The following is a 12,500-nucleotide window of genomic DNA, read 5'->3' on the forward strand; positions in this document are numbered from 1 at the left end:
ACACACACATACACACATACAAACACACATACACAGATACACACACACACATACAAACACACAGATACAGTCAAACATACAAACACACATACAAACATACTTACACAGATACAAACACACACACACACACACACACAGATACACACACACATACATACATAGATACACACACACACACACACACATACAAACACACATACACGGATACACACACACACACACACATACAAACACACATACACAGATACACACACATACACACATACAAACGCACATACACAGATACACACACACACACATACATACACACATACTGTACACAGATACACACACACACACACACACACACACACACACACACACACACACACAGACAGATACACACACACACACACACACACACACACACACAGACACACACACACACACACAGATACACACACACACACATACAAACACACATACAAACACACACAAACACACATACACAGATACACACATACAAACACACATACACAGATACACACATACAAACACACATTCACAGATACACACACACACACACACACACACACATACAAACACACATACACAGATACACACACACATACACAAACACACATACACATACACAGATACACACACACACATACAAACACTTTAAATTCTTTATTTGGATTAGAAGATAAGCATATATCATGGCATAATCCAAATTTGATAGAAAGGTGTACAACAGCAGCCAATATCCCAGTCCATTATGCACATTAGGGGTAAAGGTGGCACCTACGGCTCCATATGTAGAGGCTACCAATTACTGCTGATACAGAGCAATAGACCGGTTTCAGGTCCCTAACAACCGTAGTCAAGAACGAACTCGGAGGACAAGCACTAGTTGTTTACACTGACAGAGCATAGAAAACAAGCTGGCTGAACTTGATATAAGATGAAGAATAAAAACATATTGGCGAAATATTTCGGTGTAGCCGAGTCTGGATTGTTTTCATCTAGAGCAGTGTTTCTCAAAGTGTGGTCCGGGGTGTGGACCATGTCTGCTCGCTGACCCAAGTGGTCCGCGAGCAGACATGGTAAAATATAATATAGATGAGTTTTTTGCAATATTGAACCAAATTGTAAATCCAGACAGTTCTGCAACACTGCTTATGTAAGCTAAGCCAGTTTAAATTAATCTTCTGACACAATAAGCAAGGTGCAAATACAATAAGCAAGGTGGTTCAGTGAGTAGGTCTACTGTGTAATATACTGTTGAAGTAGGTCTACTGTTGGTCCGTGAGGTTTTTTTTTATTGGTTAAGTGGTCCTTGGTCTGAAAAAGTTTGAGAAACACTGATCTAGAGGTGTAGCGGATTTACCTATGAAAAAGCAACGGATTTTACGGTAGGCTAAACATGTGGCCAGTCACTGTAAAGTTAGGTTAGGCTTAAGCTAATGTTAACGTTAGGGCTTCGACTGCAGAAACAATTAGTTTAGATTTAGTGAGAACATTACCTACTCAAAGGGTACATAATGACAGGGGTGGACAATCATTTCCCCCTGAGGTCAGAGGATAATTACTTTGATAAAGTAGCCTATGCTGGCCACACATTGAACGATTGACTGTAATAATGTTACAATGCACAGAATGCATTGTGCTGGATGTTAACTGACACGGAGCCTATGACGGATTAGCTATAAGCTAGGCTACCTTATAGTAGGCCTATGCAATAACGTTACTTGCAAGCCCATGTCTTCTTTTCTAAAACAAACAACTCAAATGGAGTGTCAACTTTAACTTTAGGCTACCCTGCATATTGTCATTTGCGTGAAATGTAGGCTAACGTTAGCCTCCGTTCTCATGGATCATAAGTCTCTCATTAAAATTATATGCTGAGGAATATGATAAAAAAAACACTTTGTTAACGTCACTACCCTATGTTAGCCTACATGACTTGAGTTTTTCCTCTTGAGCATGAAGATAACATTTGTGGCACAACTTCGTAGCTTCATAATGCATGCTTCGTATCCAAATGTCTAGCACCTAGGCCTGCCTACTTTATTGGCGTTTTATTTTTTTTTAGCTTTGAACGGACACGTCACAAAAAATGAAATGTCTCCTGTACCACACAGGGGAATTTCCGTCTGCTTTTCTCTGCCAAAAGTTTTTAAATTTTTAACCTCCTTGCGTCTTTCTCTCAATGTATTGCTATACGGCTCTGGGTTTGCTTGTCCTCCGAGTTCGTCCTTAACGACGGTTGTTAGAGACCTGAAACCGGTCTATACCTTGTCAAGCTGCATATTAAACATCTTTTTCTGCTTTTTCGGCGGCAGTTACGACGGGCGAGATGTTTTTAGTGTTTGCTGTGGGCCAGCTTTCGGGCTGGCGTCCGCCATTACCCACGCATGCGCACACACACACACACACACACACACACACACACACACACACACACATACACACACAAACATAGATACACACACATATACCCCTCACATGCCTATACTAGTATAAGATCTGTGTGTGATGCATTAATGTGTGCGTTGTGTGTGGATGTGTCTGTGTTGTGTGTGTGTGTGTATGTGGATGCTTGTGTATGAGGGGCCCTTTAGGACATTATTCAGAATTACCTCTCACACACTATATTGAAACCTCTCACACACTATACTGAAACCTCTCACACACTATACTGAAACCTCTCACACACTATACTGAAACCTCTCACACGCACGAGTGAAACGCTCTCATATACACAACTGAAACGCTTTCATACACACATGTGAAACCTCTCATACACACATGTGAAACCTCTCATACACTATACTGAAACCTCTCACACACTATACTGAAACCTCTCATACACACATGTGAAACCTCTCATACACACATGTGAAACCTCTCACACACTATACTGAAACCTCTCGCACACTATACTGAAACCTCTCACACACACGAGTGAAACGCTCTCATATACACAACTGAAATGCTTTCATACACACATGTGAAACCTCTCACACACTATACTGAAACCTCTCACACACTAATATGAAAATTTTCATATTTTCATGATTTCATATATGTGTGTGAGAGGATTTCATATGTGTGTGTGTGAGCATTTCATATGTGTGTGTGAGAGCGTTTCATATGTGTGTGTGAGAGCAATCTCATATGTGTGTGTGTGAGCATTTCATATGTGTGTGTGAGAGCGTTTCATATGTGTGTGTGAGAGCGTTTCATATGTGTGTGTGAGAGCAATCTCACTTGAACAGGAAGGTGTTGTCGTCAAACAGGAAGAGCGTCATTGCGCGCATCCAATAGGAAGTTGAGCACATTTCGTGGGAAAGGGTCTACTGTGTCGCTATCATTGAATGGCTGACCATGTCAAATCAAACTTCAAGCAACAACCATACTGAAGCAGCTGCCTTATTAAGCACTATATTGTCTTCAGCAGACACTATAAGAAGTGTAACAAGACCTGTAACAACTCAACAAGCAGTTCATAGACTTCGGAGGCATTCTGAAAGTGGGTGGGACATTTCAGCGGGGGGTATGGGGCTCCTCCGCCAGAAACATTTTTTTGGACTATATGCAATTTCCTGAATTCTGGTACATTTTAACAGGTTATTTAGATACTTCTATATAACAAAATAAAGCTATTAACTCAATGACTAATTCGGAACCAGCTTTATTAATCTCATGATATAGTTAACCATGCAGTTGCAATATCTGTTAAATTAAGTTATTTGCTTTGAATGCAACCCCGGATTGGCTATCGGGAGCCTCGGGAACTTCCCGGTGTCCGATAACTTTTTGTGCCTGAATGTCGTGAGCTTAAATATATTGTTTCTGAAGTTCATTTGCTGCGCCCTCGCGGCACTTCAGCAGCCTACATGTAGAACGGTCGCAGCCCCTTACTCGCAGTTTCCCCAAATATTAACAAAGTAGCACTCACAAAAACTGTTCGGAAGTCGCAACTATATAGTCTATATTTGCAACAATTAAGCGGAGTTTATGAGCGGTCCCTCCTCCAGTGGTACGGTCCTAACGAACGCCAGGGTGACACACAGTTACAGTAATTGAGAGTTAAAAAATCGTTATTCTTCCACCGTCCAGTCCAGCAGCTGTCAACATACAACGAAAAACAGGCTATCTGCTTTAACTTTTTTAATCTAGGCGGCATTCCACCCAGTCCACCCAGAGTCAGAGGCCTACCCTCTGTGATATGAATGAATGTTCTGCCTTCATATGCTCAAGCAGGCCTTTATGTACATGTTGCAAATGTAGAGTCCGACTTGCTGCAGCCACAATCATCTTGAAAGTAGCATAGCCTAGGCCTGAGAGGAGATAACATTCTGCAATTTACACGGATGTTTTCTCCTCTGTTGATCTCGCGACGTTGTTGGCGAATTTGTATATGCTTATGAAAACAAAATACCACGTTACTGAATTTCGTCCCGACTCCCGAGTAAAATATTTACCATTTTTTTTGTAATGCCTTACATTAGCCTACCACGTTACAAATTAGGCCCATTAGGCCTACATTATGCCTACATTATGCCACTTTTATAACGCGTTACTCCCAACACTGTATAGGCACAACAAAACACTAAGAGGGGAATTATGCATGCATAATGTGTGTATGTGGATGCTTGTGTGTGTGTGTGTGTGTATGTTGTGTGTGTGTGTATGTGGATGCTTGTGTGTGTGTGTGTGTGTGTGTGTTGTGTGTGTATGTGGATGCTTGTGTGTGTGTGTATGTGGATGTGTGTGTGTTGTGTGTCTGTGTATGTGGATGCTTGTGTGTGTGTGTATGTGGATGTGTGTGTGTTGTGTGTCTGTGTATGTGGATGCTTGTGTGTGTGTTGTGTGTATGTGTATGTGGATGCTTGTATGACTTTTACAGCCATTCCTGTGCCCTCATAAATGCCCTGAGTAGAAAGGGTGTGTGAGCTCACCCTAGCCACCACAGGGCTCCAGTCATGGAAAACTGAGTGTGTGTGCTCTAATGATCTCTTAATGCACATCAAACAATCCGTGTGTGTGTGTGTGTGTGTGTGTGTGTGTGTGTGTGTGTGTGTGTGTGTGTGTGTGTGTGTGTGTGTGTGTGTGTGTGTGTGTGTGTGTGTGTGTGTGTGTGTGTGTGTGTGTGTGTGTGTGTGTGTGTGTGTGAGAGAGAGAGAGAGAGAGATTTAAATGTGTTTTGGATTGGTTTGTGGGTGGAGAGTGTATTTGCTTGTTTGTATCTGGAAGAAGTGTGTGTGTGTGGTGTTTTCAGATATGTGTGGGTATAGGCACTGGCTTATTTACTTGTAGTCATATGGGTGTTTGAGGCTACTGACATATGTGTTGGTGTAGTTGACACTCTAACCTTGTGTGTGTGTGTGTGTGTGTCGTATCGTATCGTGCAGAAGTGGTCAAGTGTGAGCAACCCGCTCTTCCTGCCGTTGATCCCACCGCGCTCCCCTGGCTTCACGGCGGTCATCCTGACGTACGACCGCATCGAGAGCCTTTTCCGCGTCATCACCGAGATCTCCAAGGTGCCCAGCCTGGCCAAGCTGCTCGTGGTCTGGAACAACCAGAACAAGAGCCCACCAGAAGGTGTGTGTGTGTGTGTGTGTGTGTGTGTGTGTTTGAGTGTGTGTGTGAAACAGATACATAAACTAAACCTATTTATTGATTTATTGATGCATTTTGAAGAGTGGGGTTACCTCAGGTTATCATGCTGATACATGTTTTGCTGTTGCTAGTGCTGTTTTTTTAACTTCTCCTGGCATATATTTAATTTGTAAGGTGTGTGTGTGTGTTTATGGCCTAATTAGCGAGCCGTTAATGTGAACTGATGACATGGACTTTATTAAGCTGCACACAGCTGCTCTCAGTTATGATCAGTTATGCATGTGTTGAGGAATAACAGAGAGAAAGAGAGACATGGAGTGTGAAAAGGACAATGTATGTTAAAATAGCACAAGAACTGTGCACACAAACGTGTAAACTTTCGTGTGTGTGTGTGTGTGTGTGTGTGTGTGTGTGTGTGTGTGTGTGTGTGTGTGTGTGTGTGTGTGTAGAGTCCCTGTGGCCTAAGGTGGCTGTGCCCCTGAAGGTGGTGCGCACCAAAGAGAACAAGCTCAGTAACCGCTTCTTCCCCTTTGACGAGATCGAGACAGAGGCTGTGCTGGCCATCGATGATGACATCATCATGCTCACCTCCGACGAGCTGCAGTTCGGATACGAGGTGATCGCCATGACAACACACCAGCTCTGTTTGTTTGTTTTTTTGTGTATGTTTTTTTTTTTCTGTTGCTGTTTTGTATGTCTCTTCAGCCTTTCATTAGTCTCAGGAAAATTCCCAGATGTGTGAAGAAGTCAAGTCCTGTATATATATATATATACTGTATACACACACACACACACAGCCCAGTTGACCACAGAGTTAACTTGGTGTTTAGCAGTAGCCTTACACACAGCATTTATTACAGCCCTTCACCATTCAGGAGATTATACCCCCTGAGGTAGATAAAGCTCTCCCCCATCTGTGTGTGTGTGTGTGTGTGTGTGTGTGTGTGTGTGTGTGTGTGTGTGTGTGTGTGTGTGTGTGTGTGTGTGTGCGATAGCAGCTATTTCTGGGTATTTACAGCTTATTGAGGGTTTTAATCAGCCTGCTTTCAATCTCCGCTTGTTTGATGTGTGATGATGATGACAGATGTGTGTGTGTGTCAGAGGCGCATGTTTTACATCAGGTAAAGACGGACAAAGCATGTTTAATTCATTAAGGATGAAGTATGTGTGTCTGTGTGTATGCGTGTCTGTGTGTATTCGTGTGTGTGTCTGTGTGTATGCGTATTCGTGTGTGTGTGTATGCGTATTCGTGTGTGTGTGTGTGTGTGTGTGTGTGTGTGTGTGTGGCTGTGCATATGCGTCTGTGTTTGAGGGATTATGACAGTTCTGTATGGTGCAGTCCATGTGTGTATCTCTGTGCAAGTCAGATGAAAACAGTTAGCTGAGACTGTGTGTGTGTGTGTGGAGGGGGAATCATGGTTTGATGGTGTGTGTGTGTGTGTGTGTGTGTGTGTGTGTAAGACTAGGAAAGTAATTGAATTGAAATTAGTAGTATTTGTATAAGGCCTGCTTACAGCTGTCAGTCACACCACAGGTTAGCCAATCAGAAAGTTGGAATGGGAAGTGAAGGGTTTGTCACTTCGTGTTGATGGTGTGTGTGTGTGTGTGTGTATGTGTGTGTGTGTGTGTGTGTGTGTGTCATGTATTAATAGTGTGTGTGTGTGTGTGTGTGTGTGTGTGTGTGTGTGCACTCAGGTGTGGCGTGAGTTCCCTGATAGGCTGGTGGGATACCCTGGGCGTCTGCACCTGTGGGACCATGAACTGGGCAAGTGGAAGTATGAGTCAGAGTGGACCAACGAGGTCTCCATGGTGCTCACCGGAGCCGCCTTCTACCATAAGGTATGGACACACACACACACACACACACACACACACACACCTCCCACTGCTAAAGACAAATGCCTAACAGGAGCAAGCATGCACGTTACAGCGCACACATCTTGTCTGCCTCTGAAAGTGCGCGTACCAGCACACGCACACGCACGCACACACACACACACACAGACACACACACACACATTTTGTCTGTCACACATACACCTAGGTAAAGAGCTACACTTTGGGGGATTTTGGGGAGGCTATCTTGCCAAAAATCCATCCTGTCTTGTCTTAAATCAGAGCTCTAAAGAATGCTGCTCTGGCAAGATGCATCCTCAGCAGGTCTCAAATCCATCACACACACACACACACACACACACACACACACACACACATATACACACACACACACACTTTGGATTTGCATTGTACAGAAACATATACACTAGAACTCACCCCAACTCTTGTTGATTTGGTGTGTGTGTGTGTTTGTGTTTGTTTGTGTGTGCTTGTGTGTGTGTAAATTAATTAAACCACAATGCCTGATAAAAACAAGTCTGTGTACCTATGAACAAAAATAATCTCTTAAATAAAATATTTTCCTTCTCTCTCCCTGCCCCCGTTGTCTCTCTCTCTCTCTCTCTCTCTCTCTCTCTCTCTCTCTCTCCATCTCTCTCTCCCTCCATCTCTCTCTCCCTCCCTCTCTCCCTCTCGTCCTGTAGTATTTTAACTACCTGTACACGTATAAGATGCCGGGGGACATTAAGAACTGGGTGGACGCCCATATGAACTGTGAGGACATCGCCATGAACTTCCTGGTGGCCAACATCACAGGCAAAGCTCCCATCAAGGTACAAACACACACACACACACACACACACACATACACTTTAAAGGAGTGGGACCAGTTGAATGAACGTGTTAGAATACCCTCTATCTCTCTCTCCTTCTCTGTATTTCTGTTAATTTTCTCTCTCTCGCTCCCTCTCTTTCTCTCCTTTGTTTATGCCTCTATCCCTCTCTTTTTCCCTTTTTCTGTTTTCTTTCACCTCTCTCTTTCCTGAGGCTTTAGATTTTTGCTCATACTAATGTCCCAGACACCTCCAGCTCCTCCACCTTTGTGTGTGTGTGTGTGTGTGTGTGTGTGTGTGTGTGTGTGTGTGTGTGTGTGTGTGTGTGTGTGTGTGTGCGTGCGTGTGTGTGTGTGCTGCCTGCTGTGTACATGTGTGTGTGGGAGAGAGAAATAGAGGAAGATTGAGTGTGACTAGTTAGTCATTTGTCATTTCATGATGACTTTGTGAATGTGTATGTAAGGGGGTCCATAGGGTGCTGCTCTAATTTGTCTCATTTATTGAACTCACACACACACACACACACACACAACACCTGTCCTCAGATAGATGCCACTGTTGTGAAGAGTACTGTTTTAATCCTCTGAGTGTGTGTGCGTGCGTGTGTGTGTGTGGTGAGGGGAGGCTATCCTCTGAGTGTGTGTGCGTGCGTGTGTGTGTGTGGTGAGGGGAGGCTTGAAAATGATCAAATGTCAGAGTTTTTTTGTCTTTGTTTTTTTCTTTTTTTTTCTTGTTATGACTATTTTTTTCTATGCAAAATCAAGGTGACTCCACGCAAGAAGTTCAAGTGTCCTGAGTGTACTGCTATTGATGGCCTCTCACTGGACCAGACACACATGGTGGAGAGGTAAACACACACACACACCACACACACACCATACACTGAAAAATAAGATGAAGTAGTGGTGTAATATGGTGGTAATGATAAGAGAACTGTCTCTTCCTCCCTCCCCCCTCCCTCCCTTCCCCCTGCCTCCCCCCTCCCCCCTCCCTCCCCGCCGCAGGTCGGAGTGTATAAATAAGTTTGCGTCGGTGTTTGGCACGATGCCCCTGAAGGTGGTGGAGCACAGGGCTGACCCAGTGCTCTATAAGGACGACTTCCCTGAGAAGCTCAAGAGCTTCCCCAACATCGGCAGCCTGTGACGGCCCTGACCCTCTCCCCTCCCTCCTCTCTCTCTCTCTCTCTCTCTCTCTCTCTTTCTTTCTTTCTTTCTTTCTTTCTTTCTTTCTTTCTTTCTTTCTTTCTTTCTTTCTTTCTTTCTTTCTTTCTTTCTTTCTTTCTTTCTTTCTTTCTTTCTTTCTTTCTTTCTTTCTTTCTTTCTTTCTTTCTCTCTCTCTCTCTCCCTGCTGCCCCCTGGGGGAGATCTCCTGATGCTGGTCAGTTAGCCACCAGTGAAAGCCTGTGGCTCTGATTAGATTCAAGATGCAATCAGCCAATCTCACCCCAAGCAGCAGCCAGCTGTTACATCACAAATGGGACCAGTGGTGTCACAGTCAAATCCCTGTGATGTTTCAATGCCAACTGTGATGTCATAGTGGAGGCAGTGAGATTGCTCAATGGAAATCCTGTTTTGTTGGGGTGTTCTAGAAGAGGTTGCATCACAGAGACAAATCACCAAAATCACAGAGACAAATCACCAAGTGTTGGCTCATCACATCAGAGGGATCAAACATTTCTCTCTTTGACTCTCTCTGTCTTGGAGTCTCTCTCTCTCTCTCTCCCTCGGACTCACTCTGTGGTCTGTCTCTGGCTATTCGTGACGAGCTGAAGGACTTCAGGACTACTTGGATGAGCTGGGGACTGTGCTTGGTTTCCGTTTCTCCATCATGTTTGCATTTCATTGCTGTAATTAGGACTCTTTCCCACAGAAACAGGTAGAAGGTGCCAGCTATCAATATGTAAGAGAGACATGCACATCTCTATGGCTTCAGCTGCGTGTGAACATTGTGTGTTCGACTGTGTGTGTGTGTGTGAGTGTGAGTGCACGTGTGTGCACGTGTGTCTGTGTGCGCGTGTGTGTGCATGTTTTTGTTTTTTTAAAGGAACAAGAGAAACTGTATATGTAATATATATATATATATATGACTTTAACACTGAGCTGTTACTATGTGAGCAGAGTGCGGGTGTCAGCATGATCAGTAGGTAAGTTAGAGGCTGCACCTCTTCTCATCTCAGCTGCTCTCACACAAGAGCTTCACCTGATGCTTCACGTCTCATGGGTTGGCAGTTGTCTTGTTTTTTTCTCTGGTGTGTGTGTGTGTTTTTTTTTTTTTTTACATTTTGTATTTGGTTTGTTTTAAGTAACATAAACTGTAGCACCCCTATGAGTTACCAAACCAGTAGCAAGGAGTCCAATCACATTTCACTTGCAGAGACGTGTGTGAAGGTGTGTGTGTGTGAGTGAGAGTGCGGGTGTGGATGTGAAACTAAGAGACTGTTAAGTCTCCAGTGAAAGTATTTGGTGTGTGTGTGTGTGTGTGTGTGTGTGTGTGTGTGTGTGTGTGTGTGTGTGTGTGTGTGTGTGTGTGTGTGTGTGTGTGTGTGTGTGTGTGTGTGTGTGTGTGTGTGTGTGTGTGTGTGTGTGTGTGTGTGTGTGTGTGTGTGTGTGTGTGTGTGTGTGTGTGTGTGTGTGTGTGTGCGCGCGCGCGCGCCCTTGCCCTTGCCTCACACACAACTCTCATGTGCTCTCGGGGGCTGCTGTAGACCACATTTGGAAACATTTCATCATACTGTGTACTTTTTTTATACTTAGCTTTTTTTTTTTTTTTTTTTTATATATTTTATTTTATTTTAACATTGGGTCCCATGAAGCTTGTCATTATCTCCGGAGGTCAGCTGATGTAAGGCCAGTCCAGCCTCTCGATCTCAATCCAACACTGCACCCTCACTTTTTTATCTGGGTTTGCAATTCTTTTTGTTTTATGTTAACATATAATGTATTTAATAAATTGACTGTCATTGAAATTGGTGTCAACGTCATGGGACACAGAAGTCTTTGTGTGTGGTTTGTAGTATGTGTGTGGTTTATTGTGTGTGTGTGTGTGTGTTGCTGGGGTGTTGGGGTGAGTACTGTTGTCTAGACCCTGTGACTGATGTAGTTCTGGGAGTCTGTAAGTCTGCAACTTTCTAGCACACACACACACACACACACACTAGCGGGATAGGGCATGAGTTGGCAAAGGGAGAGGGATTATCAGGTTGGCCTCTTTCCACAGTAAGGGTGTGTGTGCGTGTGTATGGACATGTTTTGTTTTGAGACTGAAATGGAGCTCTGGGTGGGTTTGTGTGTGTGTGTGTGTTTTGTACAGCTAAACCATAGTTGATAAAGAGCTGTGTGAGTGTGAACATAAACAGAATAGACCTGTAGAATGGCTGTCTGTGTGTCTTAACAGAGTGAGGACCAGAAACCACAAGTGTAAGTAGGTTTTCCTGTGTGTGTGTTTACCTGGCCTGTGTAAGTTAGTATAATTGCAGAATTGTATAACAGGATATGCCATGAAAATTATCTAGTGTGTAAATGATCTAATTGTATTTAGGTGCAGTTTATCGTTCCTGTCTGTTGATTTGTGTGTGTGTGTTTCCTGTCTGTTGATTTGTGTGTGTGTGTGTGTTTCCTGTGTGTTGGAGTTCTGCCCAGTGCTGGTCTCACCTACTCACCTGTTCCTGTTCCTGTGTGTGTGTGTTATTTCACCTGTTCCTGCCTCAGCTCCTGCAGGAGTGTGTGTTTGTAATCCATCCAGCCCACTGTAAGCGCTTCTTAGGCTGCATCAGTATTTCTGGCCTGCTCAATTAGTGGGGGCTTATCGGCTGGTGTGTGTGTGTGTGTGTGTGTCTGTCCGTCACCCCTCTCCCACCCTACAACTTGGCATTACACCCTCCTATATCCCCCCAAACACACACACCTCCCCTTATATACAGTACACCCACACACCACACCCTCGACTCACACTTGCGTGCACACATACACTTATATCTGACACGTCAGAAACAATGTGAGAAACTACACATCTGTTCATCTGTTCTGTTTTATTTTTTAGAAGACCAGTATTTTGAAAGAAAACAGCAACAACAAAACAAATTAACACTGCAAGAGAAAAACAAACCAAAATCCAATAAAATAGAAACATCCTTATATACACACACACACACACTCGAAACACACACACACACATACACTCTCATGCAAATGACATGAGGAGTATCTATAGAAAGGACGGCTGTTC

General features: G+C 43.8%; 1 protein-coding gene across 1 annotated transcript in view; it reads left to right on the plus strand.

Moving 5' to 3' along the window:
* The window catches only part of ext2 (exostosin glycosyltransferase 2), a 28,847-nt gene extending 17,600 nt beyond the window's left edge, over positions 1 to 11,247 (plus strand). The window contains exons 10-15 of the mRNA XM_076291577.1: positions 5,400 to 5,589; positions 6,057 to 6,223; positions 7,303 to 7,446; positions 8,148 to 8,276; positions 9,041 to 9,123; positions 9,281 to 11,247. Of these exons, the coding sequence (XP_076147692.1) occupies positions 5,400 to 5,589; positions 6,057 to 6,223; positions 7,303 to 7,446; positions 8,148 to 8,276; positions 9,041 to 9,123; positions 9,281 to 9,419 (852 nt within the window). The 3' untranslated portion in view covers positions 9,420 to 11,247. The remainder of the gene's footprint in view (positions 1 to 5,399; positions 5,590 to 6,056; positions 6,224 to 7,302; positions 7,447 to 8,147; positions 8,277 to 9,040; positions 9,124 to 9,280) is intronic.
* The last annotated feature ends 1,253 nt before the right edge of the window (positions 11,248 to 12,500 follow it).

Source organism: Alosa pseudoharengus, unplaced genomic scaffold (genome assembly GCF_046254945.1).
Source record: "Alosa pseudoharengus isolate Yale_2024_CS ecotype anadromous, Long Island Sound unplaced genomic scaffold, YU_APseudo_1.1 YU_APseudo_1.1_scf_19, whole genome shotgun sequence".
Taxonomy (NCBI): domain Eukaryota; kingdom Metazoa; phylum Chordata; class Actinopteri; order Clupeiformes; family Clupeidae; genus Alosa; species Alosa pseudoharengus.